Here is a 14,177-nt window from a genome sequence, read left to right on the forward strand (position 1 = left end):
GTCATAAATTTGGTACTCACAAAACTGGTAAATCTGTTAAAATATGACAATCGGATTACAATGAATAAAAGAGTGCTCAATAGGTTCTCCAAGTGTGTTATTTCAATTTTTTCCAAATGCTTGTTTTTTATATTTTTGTGTTTCCAATTTTTGATTTTTACAGTTTACACATTAATTGTACAGTAGGAGTCTGAGTCTGATATTAGATTTTTTGCAAGAACAAAGTGATGATATGCTCTTCTTTATGAAAGAGCTAAAATGAATCCATCATATACCACCATACAGTGTAAACAGGAAAAGACAGTAAGATGGAGACGATCCTTTGAAAAACTTCAGTAGACATCAAACCAACATCAGGCCTCTGAAGCTGCTATTCTGAACATCTCTGATGTTCAACTGTATTAGACAGGGAGAGCGAGAGAGAGATGAGGGAGGTGCAGTGAGATAGCCCGTCTCAGTGAAAAGGCTAACAACAGTATTTTACTAATACAGAAAGGTAAAGCTGTAGCACACTCTTGAAGTATTCTGGGGTATTTTCAATAAATGCAACAGTAGAATAAAGGTCAATTCCTAAATAACCAAAACCACAGGCAATGAAAATAAAGAATGCAAAGGTAAAAGGCACATTATTCCTGTAAGGATAGATGGATCATCTGTAACTGAAGTGCTTGTAACTGTAAAACTGAAAATCTGAGTGTGAAATGAATGAGAGAGAGAAAAGGATTGAAGGACTGAAAAAATTACAATGTTCAGTTGTAGCTGAGGCCCAGAAGGGACCAACCACTCATCATGTGTAACCTTTTACAATTTTTGCCATAACTGCTGTCTGGTATGAGTAACACACACACACGACACATACGCATACATAGACCCCATTTGTTGGGGCAATAAATGCTTTTTACCTCACAGTCCCACAATCGTTAACTATCCATCCAGTGATGGTGAGAGTAACAGGCAGAATAGTTGCCTAGCAACCTGTTCTCTTTTTTTCCTCTCATTTTTACAGTAGGGGCTGAGAGGAGAGTTAGAGATTGAGTGTGTGAGAGACTGAAGAGGTGAATGGAAAGAAAGGGAAAGACAGGTAAGACAAGGAGAATAAGTGAGAATCAGAAAGACCAGGTACCCTAGATAGAGCTGTTGTGGCTGATGTCTATAGCTGTGGGGACATATTGTTAATTAACAATGTAAGGTTTCATAGTAAATACTGACACCGAAAAAGCAGAAGAGGACCCCGGATATGGTTGCAAAATGGTGCAAAGACCTAATAGAAAGACTTCATTCATTTTGTCCCATATGAAATTTTATGTTGATTTAATATTTATTTATCAAAACTTTGCTGACCTGCTGGTGGGCCAAACATTGCAAACTAATGCTGTGCAGCCAATTGGCTTCAATTCTAAGCGTCATATCTGGAGGAAACCGGGCGACGCAGATTACCTGCCCAATTCCATCCAAACAGTGAAGCATGGTGGTGGAAGCATCAGGCTGTAGGGGGGGTTTTCAATGGCAGAGACAGGGAGACTGGTCAACATTGAGGGAAAGCTGAGAGGAGCAAAGTACAGAGATATCCTTAAAGAAAACCTGGTTCAGAACACTCAGGACCTCAGACTAGGCTGAAAGTTCACCTTCCAACAGAACTATGACCCTAACCGCATAGCCAAGACAACGCAGGAGTAGCTTAGGGACAACTCTGTGAATGTCCTCCAGTTCAGCCAGAGCCATGACTTCAACCTAATCAAATATCTCTGGAGAGACCTGAAAGTGGTTGTCCATCGATGGTCCTCATCCAACCTGACAGAATTTGAGAAGATCTGCAGAGAAAAATGTCAGAATCCAGGTGTGTAAAGCCTGTCACATCATACCCAAGAAAACTCAAGACTGTAATCGCTCCCAAAGGTGCTTCAATTACATACTGAGTAACGCATCTGAATACTTATGTCAATGTGATATTTCAGTTTTTCCGTTTTAATAAATTTGCAAAAAATTCTAAAATTGAATGTAAATTGATTAGGGAAAAAATTAATTTAAACAATTTTAGGATAAGGCTGCAACATAACAAAATGTGAAAAAAGTGAAGGGGTCTTAATACGTGAATGCAATGTTTCATTCAGTATTCAGTGACTAAGTTAATTTAAGTAGCGTTGCAGTTTGACAGTGTCCAATTGCACAGAGGTCCAGTGTACTATGAGGAGGTTACATAGTTTATAATGAGATGTGTTGGGGGGAAAGGAAAGAGAATGTGAAACAAAGTGAATTAGAACACTGAGGGAGTGGTGGATAAATAAATGAAGTGGAAAAGAGAGAGGGTCAGATGGCACTGGACACTGGAGTGAACTACCTCTGAACTACTGTGATGTCAAAAGGATCCAGCTTTCTGTTTGTACTCAGTGCTGTGCCAGGAAATAGGAGTCAGGGGAGGACATAGGACTGTGCTCACTCCAGCCTACTTCTCTCTCTGGCTATCTCTCTACCATTCTATCTGTACCTCTCCCTCCCGTTACCTCTCTCCTCCTCTTGCAATCTTTGCTCTCCTGTCATTACTCTCTCTCCATTTCCTTCCTCCTTCTTGCTCTCATTACTTTCTGTCATCTTTTGTCTTTCTCAGCTTCTACCCTGTCTGTCCCTCCTCCCTCTCTTTTTGCCTCATATCCTCCATCACTCAGTTGCCTCATTTTCCTCCCTTCCGTCTCTTTCTCTCCAGCCTAACTCTACTGAAATGATTCACCTCTCCCATGTACTCACAGTCACCGCAGTCCAAACAGTTCCTCACTGCTGAACCATGGCCCCCCAGACAGTAAAGCTATTATAGAACATGTCCCCATTATCTTTTATCATCTGCATGTGCTTTGCTTTCAGGGGTACCTAATTATCTTAATGCTAAATTTAATTTGGTTCCAGCTCTGTGATTGTTGTTGACTCTTATAATCCATTTTTACGAAAAGGGCTTTGCTCCAATCACTGCGAAACTAATACAGATACAAACTCACTGGCTTGGCAGTAATTATGTTTGTGGAGTTGTTGGTTGTATTTATTTTATTCTACAGGGACAGTGGGATATTTACCAAGCTCAGGCTTTGATGCAAGTGCTTTAATTTATGGTGTCTGGACAGTTATATGTGCATGTGTGGGTGCTATGTATTTGTCAGTGTCCTTCAGTGTCCAGAACACATTTTTGATTGCCACATGTTTCTATACTCAAGAAAACCAATACTGAAATATAAAGTAGTTTCTCAAAGAAATGTTTAATTTTTCAGGGAGTCATGTTAAAGAGTGCAAAAGTTTACACACAACTGTAATCCCATTACTAATATTTAATCAGTTCTCCCAACCTCCCATTAGGTCAAGTAAACATTTGTTATATACATTTTAGGAATATTTGTATTTTGCTGTCCTTGTTTGTAACTGGCAACCAAGGACAGCAAGGATAAACCTTTTCCCCTTGAGCATTTTACATTCAGTGTGTCCCTTGTGGATCTACAGGAAATGTGTGTTTTGTAGACCCTAAATTCTAACAATTTCAGTCATCATTTCATATGTGCAAAATTGTCTGCACGTGTGTAACAAAGTAGTCCTAAACTGCCTAAAACAATGGCCCTATACAGTTCTTCTACGCTTTTGAAGGAGTAATTGCAGTGACATTGATGCATGGAGGGCTTTGTCTCCTAACCACTACAAATATAGTTCTATGATTCATCAATATTGAATCAGTGTTGTAAACATTGTTGAAGAGTAACTTCTGAATGCATACCAAAGTGTTGTACTTGTATTCCATCCTAGAGGTTGTTTGGAAATAGTTTTTATTCCTTTTTGTCCATTGGAAGTTATAAATTTGCTCAGCTGAGTGTTTCAAAGTTGAAGATGGACGGATGGATGATCATGTATTAATAAATATACAAAATATTCCTAAAATGTATATAATAAATAGTTACTTGATCCAATTGGAGGTTAGGATAATTGATTAAATGTAAGTAATGTGATTACATTTGTTTGATTACAAAAAGTAATTCTAATATACCATAGCTCTCATAAAAAATATAGATGTCAGAGGTACCTCTAAGTGTTTGTTAGAAATATTTCAACGGGAAGTGACTATGTGACTGTAAATCATTGTTGTACACACCTTAATGTTTGTATATGGATCAGTAATATTAACTGTTAAAAAAAGCACTTCACCAACTGAATATTAAGTGCAGTTATTTATCACAAATGGTAGCCAATTTCTTCTTTGTTTGTGTGTGTTTGTTTTGCAGGATGGTTACTCCCAGTATCACTTTGTGGGCTCTGCTTCAACGATAGAGAGAGACAGACAGAGGCCCTACTCCTCTTCTCGAACTCCATCTGTGTCCCCTGTCAGGATTTCCCCAAATAACCGCTCTGGTGAGGAACACATAACATTTTCAAAATGTAGATTATTTATATGTTAGTGTGTATGTGTATGTGTTTTCTTTCTTGTACCTCAGTTCTCTTTACAAACAGTTTCAGTTTAGCACCTTCCAACTAAGGACAATTTTGTCGAGTTACATACAGCTCCCAAAGAGGTTTATCTAAATGTAGAATAAAGATAGAATTTGATCTCTCCAAGATGACTGAGGTCTTGAGAAGTTCAGGTGCAAAAGTTGGTTAAAAAGGGGCAGAAACATAGTGGACTGTCATCACACTTCAAACCCCAAGGAAAAGGGAGAAATTAGACCAGAGCTTATGAGATGTCTTAGTACTCAAACAGGAAGTAGTCAGAGGCAGTTTCAACCAATCAGCTGCCTGCTTAGGATTTGAAGGTCACATTATTGAAAATGTGTTTTCTCATTATTAATTGTTCAGTTCTGATCGAGTTTCACCTCTACATTCAGCATTTTGGGTACATGGCTCATGGTAGGTATTAAAGGAATACATGATTTTTTTTTAAAGTACACTTATTTGTTTGTTTGTTTTCTTGTTCGGAGTCATTTGAGAAGAATAATACCACTCTCATGTGTGTATGTTAAATATGACGTTATAGCCAACAGACGATTAGCTTAGCATAGCATAAATAGTGGAAGCAAGGTGAAACAGTGAACCTGGCTCTGTCCAAAGGTTAAAATAATCTGCCTACCAACACCTCAAAATTTTACTAATTAATACTTTTGTATATTCATTTTATATTCAATTGTGGACAACCTTAAATGTAAAAATTAAAAGCTGTGGTTTTACAAACAGTTAAGTGGAACTATTTTTATGATAATTTCAAGTCTTGTCATGACCATGAGACAGGATTTTTTAACTTTGAACAGAGCCATGATAGGCATTTTCCCCCTGCGTCTAGAAGGCACAAGAGTAACATAGATTCTATTGAGCAATAACTTAAACATTAGTCAGTAGCATCAACATTATCCAGTTGATCAGTCTTTACATCAATAGCTATTGGCATCAGTGTTCACCACCAACAAGCTTTCATGCTATAAAGTATGATTATTTTTAGCCTTTAGCTTGAGCCCACATGAAGGCATGTGTGCGTCATCCAAGTATTACTCATGTTGTGTAGACCTAAATCTGTTTACACAGTCACATTATGGGGATTTGTCTTTCTTATGGGGACAAAAAGCAAGTCCCCATAATGTAAATCATTGAAGACATGTTTTAAGGATAGGGTAAGGTTAGGTATAGGTTATGGTTAGGGTATGCGTTAGGATTAGGCATTAAATTGTGATGGTTAAGGTTAAGGAGTAAGGGGCTATGGAATACATTGTGTCAGTAAGTGTCCACACAAAGATAGAAGTACAAGGGTGTGTGTGTGTGTGTGTGTGTGTGTGTGTGTGTGTGTGTGTGTGTGTGTGTGTGTGTGTGTGTGTGTGAGAGAGAGAGAGAGAGAGAGAGGAGACAGTGAAAGAGGGAGGGATGAGATAAACATAGGGAGATAAAGAGAACTAGAATTATTGCCTCGCAGTTGTATGTCTCCACCAACCAGTCAAGTTGCAGTTTTTTTCCATGTCTGTTCAGACTCATATAATATATGTAATGATGACTTTGAAGGAATTTAATTAAAAAGTACTATGTGTATTTTCATAATTAGTATATGAATTCTTCAGTTATGGCCACCAAAATGCCTTGTGAGGTCACAGAGACCTTGACCTTTGACCGCCAAAATCTAATATGTTCATCTTTGAGTCAAAGTAGACATTTGTGCCAAATGTAATAAAGTTCCCTCCAGGCGTTCCTGGTGTATTGAGTTCACAAGAATGGCTTGGGTGTGAGGTCACAGTGACCCTGACTTTTGATCTTTGACCACCAAAATCTAATCAGTTTATCCTTGAGTCCAAATGAATGTTTTCTGCCAATTTTGAAGAAATTCCCACAGTGCATTCCTGAAATATCACATTCACAAGAATGGGATTGACGAACGGACAGATGGACAGACAACCTGGAAACATAACGGCCACGGCTGTCGTGATGCAGAGAAATAAAAAGCAAAGAGGCCAGAAGACTTAGGGATTGACGGATGGTTAATGTAGAGAAGAGGAGGTAAAGGATGTGGATTTGACTTTTGCCAGTGACATTGAAAATAAGGAATTTTCAGATCATAGTGCACAGAGAAATTTATGGATGTCTTTAGTACAGTGAAAGAGGCTGGGGTAAATGGGAAATGGCTGGAAATGACTCCCATCTTCTCTCATACTCCACGCCTCCCCCTTTGCTTTTCCACTCATCTGGCCCTTCTCGTTCACCCTTTTTATATGTCTTGTCCTCCTCCTCTTTGCGTTAATCCTACTTTCTTCTCACCTCTCCCTCTGATCTCTCACCCTTTACAAGCTGCCTGAATGTGCACACACACGCTCACACACACACAAACCCACAAGCATATGTATCTCCTCGCATACACTCCAGACTGCAATCTGGGCCCTTAGAGATGGATCAAAGGAGAAGGAGTAATGATGGTGTGCAGGCATACTAGGAGAGGATGAGTTAAAGACTTAGTGTGAGGAAAGAGTGGTAAAAATTTTTAAGCGATAGAGAGAGAAGAAGGGAAGGTTGCAGGCTGCAAGGATGGCAGAGAGGCAGAGGGTCCTGCTGTGTTTTGCACTGATAAAACAAGTCTCCCAAGTTCTCATATCCAGCGGTTTTAAGTCAGGTCCCCACATTTACCATAACCAGTAGTGATGGCTCCGTCTCTGGAGGTGTCTGTGACAGGTTTCAGCACCCACCTTAATGGAATCTGCTGCAGAAGTGTCAAAAATGTCAAAACAGCTCCTGTCTTTCCCCATTTCTCTTGCTTCACTAAATACTTCTAATTTCATTCACCACAACCAAATAGTCGCTAATCATGTGTATTTGCCTTTTTTACGGCCATTTGTGTGCATGCATAATACAATGTCTAGTTAAAATGCAGAAAAGGCTGGAAGACAGATAAGTGGTTACAATAATTCTTTGCTTTTAATGTCAAACATTGAAGGTTTGGATTTAAAAAAGTGGTCCTTTAAAATCTTTTATTCTTTTTGGCTAGTCCAACTTGTTCTACCTCCTAACTCATCACTTATGGACACTTGGTCAGGGTCCCTTTGGAGTCACTTTCTAACGCACTGGGTAACCCTTTAGCATAATTTTTCTATGTGCGGGCTAGTCTGATAGGAGAGCTGTCTCCTAAAAAATCCCTTTCTATACAACTAAACTGCAACAGCAAATACATTTGTACGAAACGTAGTTGAAATCCGTTCATACTGAACATGTCAATAAAATGTCCGATCTTGCAGTACAATATTCATTTGTAGTGACTACAGCATTATTAAACTTTTTAATGGTTATGTTTAGGCACTCACAGCATATTGTTAAGGTTAGGGAAAGATTGTGGTCTGGCTTAATACAGAAAAAAGTTCACAGTGACTTCAGACACAACATGTTTATTTATGTTTAACCAAAATCAAAATTTTTCTCTAACCTTAATACGACTGTCAACAAATATTCTAAATTTGATTGTATCTAATCTAATTGTAAAAAAACAGACATTCAGTTGTGAAAATTAATATTTGATTGTGAAAAAAAAGTAGCACTACTGCAGCTGTCTGCCTCACGAGATCTCTGCACTGAATGCACCACATTATGGACAGGAGTCACACAATGTCACTTTCGTTGATTGGAAATTAAATGTATGTCAAGCTGAAACAAGCGGATATTCCAACAACAAACGTGTGCTTATAATGACAGAGAGTTCACAACCCAACTCTGCCACAGAGCGAGTGATTTGCACTCTGAGCAATCTAAAAAGCCCCTTTTGGAAATACATCGGATTTTGGTCATTAGATGGCAAAATTGTGGAACCTTGATAGAAAAGTTGCATGCAAACAATGTAAGCTAAAGTTAACCATCCTATACTGTAACCAAATTATTTTATTTATTTATTTTGCAATGCGTAGGTGTGTATCTCTTTTAAAAGACATGTTTATGTTGAAATAAATATTAACCATACAAGTAGTTATGTCTCTCGTTGTATTTGTTTGCCCTTTTATGGTTATAATGCTCAAAAATAGATATTCAAATGGTTAAAACCTATATGTTTTTAGAAGGAATAATCATATGTAATTTTTGGCCAATGTTGAACCACTACCAGCTACTACTGGCTGACTGCACAGGACAGCCTCCCTCCAACCTGAGTCAACTGTAACACCTGTACACAACCTGCTGCTGATGAATGTGTTAAAAACTAGTTAGCCAGTAGACAGAGAAGTAAAATAAAATGCTAAAAGTAATGGATAAATGCTTGACACATCCAGATTCTGCTACACCAAGTCTTAATAGCACAAATCCAACCTTGACCAAATCTACAAGAAAAAAAGAGATCAAGCTTAAACATACAATTCCAAGATCTCTGTGTCTTGCATTGAAACAAACTGAGTCTGCATGTATGTTAGCAGTTCTGTCAAGCTGTGCTTAGATATACCATAGCTTTGAGCTTAATGCTAACATCAACATACTCAGATACTCTCAAAGACAATGTTGAATCACAATAAACAGACAAAACAGACAGACAAAAAATGTTGGAAACTATTGCTGTACTTCCAAACTGGTACTAGCCATCATTTGGCCATTTTGACTGAACTTAAACATCGGTCAGGTTAACATCTTTAATCTTTTTAAACCGATCACCACCACGATTATTTTTAGCATGGCATGGAAACGTTGAAACTACAGCATCACACTGGCATACTCCCATGGTTGTTTTTGTTGCATGTTTCTGCCTTAGAGCTTCGTCTTTTGCAGGATTTGGGGTTACATGGCCAGTCATGACACTGATCAATATAAGGCACCTATAATAATAAGGCCTATTTGTATGATGGTTTAATGACCAGTCTTAAGTTGTGTAGTGCATCACAGTTGAACTGACTGGTGCTGAGTCTTTTTTCTAGCTGTTGTACCAGATGTGAAATTTGATATTCAAATAATGTGTCCAAAAACTGATATATGCATACGTGTGTGTGAATTCTCAGAAGTCCTTTTACATGCTGAAGGTGACCCTTAATGCTGACGAGCTAAATGATGAATAATGACTTTGCACCTTGAAGGACCAAGACACACACACACACACACACACACACACACACACACACACACACACACACACACACAGACAAAATAATGAGCAATAAACCCAGCAGCCCAACAGCATGTGCCCCCACACACTGCATGTTTATAATTGTGTGTGTTTTTTTGAACGAACGTGCATGTGTGCAAGTGTAGCGAGCGCTCCAGCCTCCCCCAGAGAGATGACGAGTCTGAAGGAACGTAAGATGGACTATGATTCCATGGCAACCAGCGCTGGTTTCCAAAGCAACAAAGGAGCGCACACATCCCGGAAAGACGGCGTGGCAGGTGTGTGTATGTGTGATAGAGAAATAATTAAATGATTCCATTTTATCCCCCTCTTTATCTTTCTTGCTCTTCTATTTTCATTCCCTATTACTCCTCTCGCTTTCTCCTCTTAGCTGTGTCTTTTTCGATTTCAAACGATTTTCCTCCTCTTACTCACAGACTTTGATTACCAGCCACGACAGCAGGGCTGGTATTGTGGTATTATACAGATTTTCTCACCGCGATAGAGTCACAACCGTGCAAGATACAGTCACGAAACTACTAAGTACTTATGTAATAATGTTGTATAACTACCGAGTACTCATGTAATAATTTAGTAATGACTACTGAGTACTCATGGATCGGAACATCAACTTGTTGGGCTGGCATGATCACATCGCAAGATGATCTCTAGTTTTTCTCTGTCTTTGCTAGTCTTACTTTTAACAATCTTTCTGTCATTACTTTCTAGGTAGATTTTCTCTATTCGGTTCTTTTTCTTTCTCTCTCTCTTCCATTGTTTTTTTTTCTCTTTATATCTATTTGTCTCTTTTCTGTTCTTTAATTCTCTATTTTTTTTTAAATTATTTTTCGATTCAATTCAATTCAGTTTTATTTATACAGTGCAAAATTATTAAAATTATTAGAAGTAATAGTGATACTAGCCACCTGTATCATTCATTTGCATAAAGGTCTTGTCTTTCTCTTTTCACCCATCCAGTTCAAGTATCTTGTGGGACATCTACGTTGTTCCGAAACTCTTACCTGACTGCCAGTGATGATATTAAGCAAAACCAGGTTAGTTAATAGTACTCTATAAATGTATTACATCCTTACACTTTTATATGTACACACAGTCACACAACAGCAGGTTTTAGCAGTGCATGCGTGTCGTCAGGGCTTTCATAAATTGGAATATGCTGTCATGACAAGGTGGTTATTAAGAGAGATAGCAACAGGATGGAAGAGACACACATGCACATTAAAGGTTTCTCACTGTGACAAGAGATGCACTGGCAGTGTATGTGATGGAGACACAGCCTCAGCTAAGAAAGCATCAAACTACTGCAACCTGAAGCCACACCTTACTGCCAATTGAGATCATTAACTCAGTTGACATGCCAATCGTTTGCTTCTGTTATATGACTCTGCTGGTGAAGAGGGAAGGGTAACACAATGCATCATCATCTTTGACTGGCAAGAGTGGATTTTAAAATTTGGTTGGACTTCATCTGTATTGAAAACATAATTACTGTGCAAGTTCCTTTGTATCGATACAAACTTTGGTTTTAACACTGTTACTTAAATTCTACTTAATAACTGAAATAGGTGTGTAACTAGCCTGTGAGAGTTACAGTGTTAGAGATTAATTGCCTCCAGTACCTGCATGTAATAGTGAATTCACAGCATGAGTCCCTTCCCAGTTTATTCCTATCGGAGCCTTTTTACCTATACTGCTTGTCTTTCAAACCCTTCTCCCCCATGTGCTCACTCTCTACTTGTCACTCTCCTCTCCTCTCCATCTCTCACCTTTATTTCCCTCCCTTGTTTTCACTTTGCTCCTACTACCCACATTTCTATGACTCTATGACATTCTTGCTTGCTATACTTCACTCCTACCTCCCATATCTCTCCTCCACCTCCCACTCTCCACTACAACCACTCCCTTACCAGGTTCCAGCCCAGCCCTGCGCTTTGCTACCCCAGCCCCAGCAGGACAGCCCTTCAGCAGCCGTGCTAAAAGACTACGACCCCTACCCTCCCCCTCCTTCCTTCGCCCAGCCTCAGTCACTGCAGCCTCCACCTCACAGCCAGAGCCGGAGCTTTAATGAGGCCTACTACGAGGACCAGGGAGCTCCACTTCCCCCATCCCAGCCACAGCCACAGGTACAGGTACAGGTACAGGTGCAGGCCCAGCCTCAGGCCCAACCCCAGCAGCCTCCGAGCTCCACTGGACCACCCCGGGACCCAAGGGAAGATCTGCGCATGCATCTGGGCCTCAAATCCACCGGCAATTACGTAGACTTCTACTCGGCCTCTCGGCCATACAGTGAACTGAACTATGAGACCAGCCACTACCCGGCCTCACCTGACTCCTGGGTCTAGTTAGACTATGATGATGGGGGGCCAAGAGAGACTCTGTGCGTGTTTGTGTGAAAGGGATTGTTTTTGCAAGCGATCAGCAGCAGATGAATACAAAGTGACAGCAAATGGTATGTTGAAAAGGTATACCAATGGCAGGAAATTAGTGTTCACTAAAATAAGGTGAACGACAGAGTTCGATGGGGTTAAGAAGCAAAGTCAGATCAAGTGACGAAGAGAGACTGTGCATGTGCATGCCAACATTTTCCTTTTTTTTTTAAAGACCATTTCTTCAAAGTCAACTCCACTGCAACATTGAGTGGATAAGGAGCAAGTGGGAGTAGATATGAACAAATGTGTTTGAAAGTGTAAGAGAGGAGTGGGCAGGGGAATGTAGAAAGAGAGAAAACGACCAGGCAGAGGCCTAGAGAGGAGGAGAGAGATGGGATCAAAAAATAATAGGAAGCGAATGACTCTATAGGAACAGGAAGTGGCCTGACATTTTGTTTAAAGTAGAGAGAGGCAGAGGGGAAATGGGATGAGGGTCCTTGAGGAGGTCAGGAAGATTAAAAGCACAGAGAAAGGTTAAAGCACATCAGGCACAAGACAAGAAGTGGATCTTTACCATTTCACCCAAGTGACAAACGTAGCACTGCTTTTATCTGTCCTCTTTTGTTCCAATGGCCTTGCTGCCTACAGAGGCTTCTGAATTTGTTTTCAAGAAATGTCATCTTCAAGAGACTTCTGTTTTGTCATAATTCTTTTAACATATTTTTTTATTTATACTTTTCTAAATTTTAACTTTCAAAAAAAGCATTTTTATTTTCTGTATAAAGTTCAAAGGTGATTTAGTGTGTATATTACACATGTTTTTGATGAGGCCACATAAGAAAAAAAATTTTTTTTCCCATGACCCACTATTGAGTGAAACAACAAAAAGCAACAAAAATAAGTGAAATGCAAACACAAGAAACAGAAAAGACAGACATCGTCAGGATGGATGTCAGTTGATACCTTTTTTTTGTCCTTTTTCTAGACCGAGAGGAAGTCTTGCAATATTTGTGTTTTTCTCCCTCCATCAAGTTAATTTTGTTCTGGATATGCTCAAATGTCAAAAGCAGTTCAAGGCAGCCAGAGCATCAGACTGGCAGAGCAGCATCACTCCCAAGTCCCTGTCAACAAAAGTGCTTTTTCACTGCCTAAAGAATATATTTATGTTTAAAGCAATTTGGAAAGGGTTGTCTTCTCCTTTTGCAGAGCTAATATGTTTGAACTTTCAGTGGTTTCTCATCATCAGTTGATCATAAAAACTGGTCCATCCAACAAGACCCAACGTGAATATTGTACATCTCAGTGTACAGTAGAGATAAAGAGAAAAAGAGAGATGTGACATTGTGCAAAACCTTGACAACTCTTTGACCAGTCGTAGAGGAATTTAAAGGGACATTCTGTTGAAGTTTACAGACAATGACTGGATGACTCCCTCTGCTGGTTGTAAGTTTTATTTTCTTGTGTTTTGATCAGGAGGGTAACATCTCCGTAACATCTAGATGTACAGACCGTCCTCTCTGTGTTGGCTGAGCATGTGAGAGCGTGTGTGTGGACACGTGTGTGTGTGTGTGTGTGTGTGCACTTGTGTACGTGTGCATGTGACAGAATGTGTGGCCCGTGTGTGTACACGTAAACTTGAGCGAGCGTATCTATGCATGCATGTGTATAGTAGTGTGTGTATGCCTCTGTTGTGTGTATGTGTGTGCATTCCTGTATAAATCAATGTCCAAACCAGGCATTCCTACCGACAATTTGTCAGTTTTACAACATGAAAAACCAAGGTAAAAATCACTAGAAAGAATTGTTGATATAGAATGACAAATAAATATAAATATAAATATAAATATAATTTTTATGTGAAGATGTCATTGTCATTAAATGCAGCAAATGTTCGGAGAGAAAAAAATGATTATGTGGTGTACAACAGGACTCTTGTTCACTTGACCTAAATGTGGAAACTGCTGATCCCCCACCCCTTCAAATGAGACAAAAGACAAATCGCGAGTTGTGTGTTATTGTTTGTCCATGCTTCTTACATGACCGTGCTGAGAGAGGACTGTACTTGAACACAATGGAAAATAAAAAGACTCTTTGCACTCAAACACCATGGCCTCCCACTACTGTCGATCACTTCAACAGATGAAGTTTTAGTGAAGGATGTCCAGTTCGTTCCAGAATTAGCAGCTGTCAGATATTTTCTTCACACGCACATTGTATAAAGTGTTTTTCTC

The 14,177-nt window shown here is 39.4% G+C and overlaps 1 protein-coding gene across 1 annotated transcript in view; it reads left to right on the forward strand.

The window, feature by feature from the left end:
• ctnnd2a (catenin (cadherin-associated protein), delta 2a) overlaps positions 1 to 13,721 on the forward strand; it is a 235,849-nt gene extending 222,128 nt beyond the window's left edge. Inside the window, exons 23-26 of the mRNA XM_040126585.1 lie at positions 4,251 to 4,377; positions 9,703 to 9,834; positions 10,535 to 10,611; positions 11,488 to 13,721. Of these exons, the coding sequence (XP_039982519.1) occupies positions 4,251 to 4,377; positions 9,703 to 9,834; positions 10,535 to 10,611; positions 11,488 to 11,919 (768 nt within the window). The 3' untranslated portion in view covers positions 11,920 to 13,721. The remainder of the gene's footprint in view (positions 1 to 4,250; positions 4,378 to 9,702; positions 9,835 to 10,534; positions 10,612 to 11,487) is intronic.
• Positions 13,722 to 14,177: the final 456 nt, after the last annotated feature.

This window comes from Xiphias gladius, chromosome 5, assembly GCF_016859285.1.
Source record: "Xiphias gladius isolate SHS-SW01 ecotype Sanya breed wild chromosome 5, ASM1685928v1, whole genome shotgun sequence".
Taxonomy (NCBI): Eukaryota; Metazoa; Chordata; class Actinopteri; order Istiophoriformes; family Xiphiidae; genus Xiphias; species Xiphias gladius.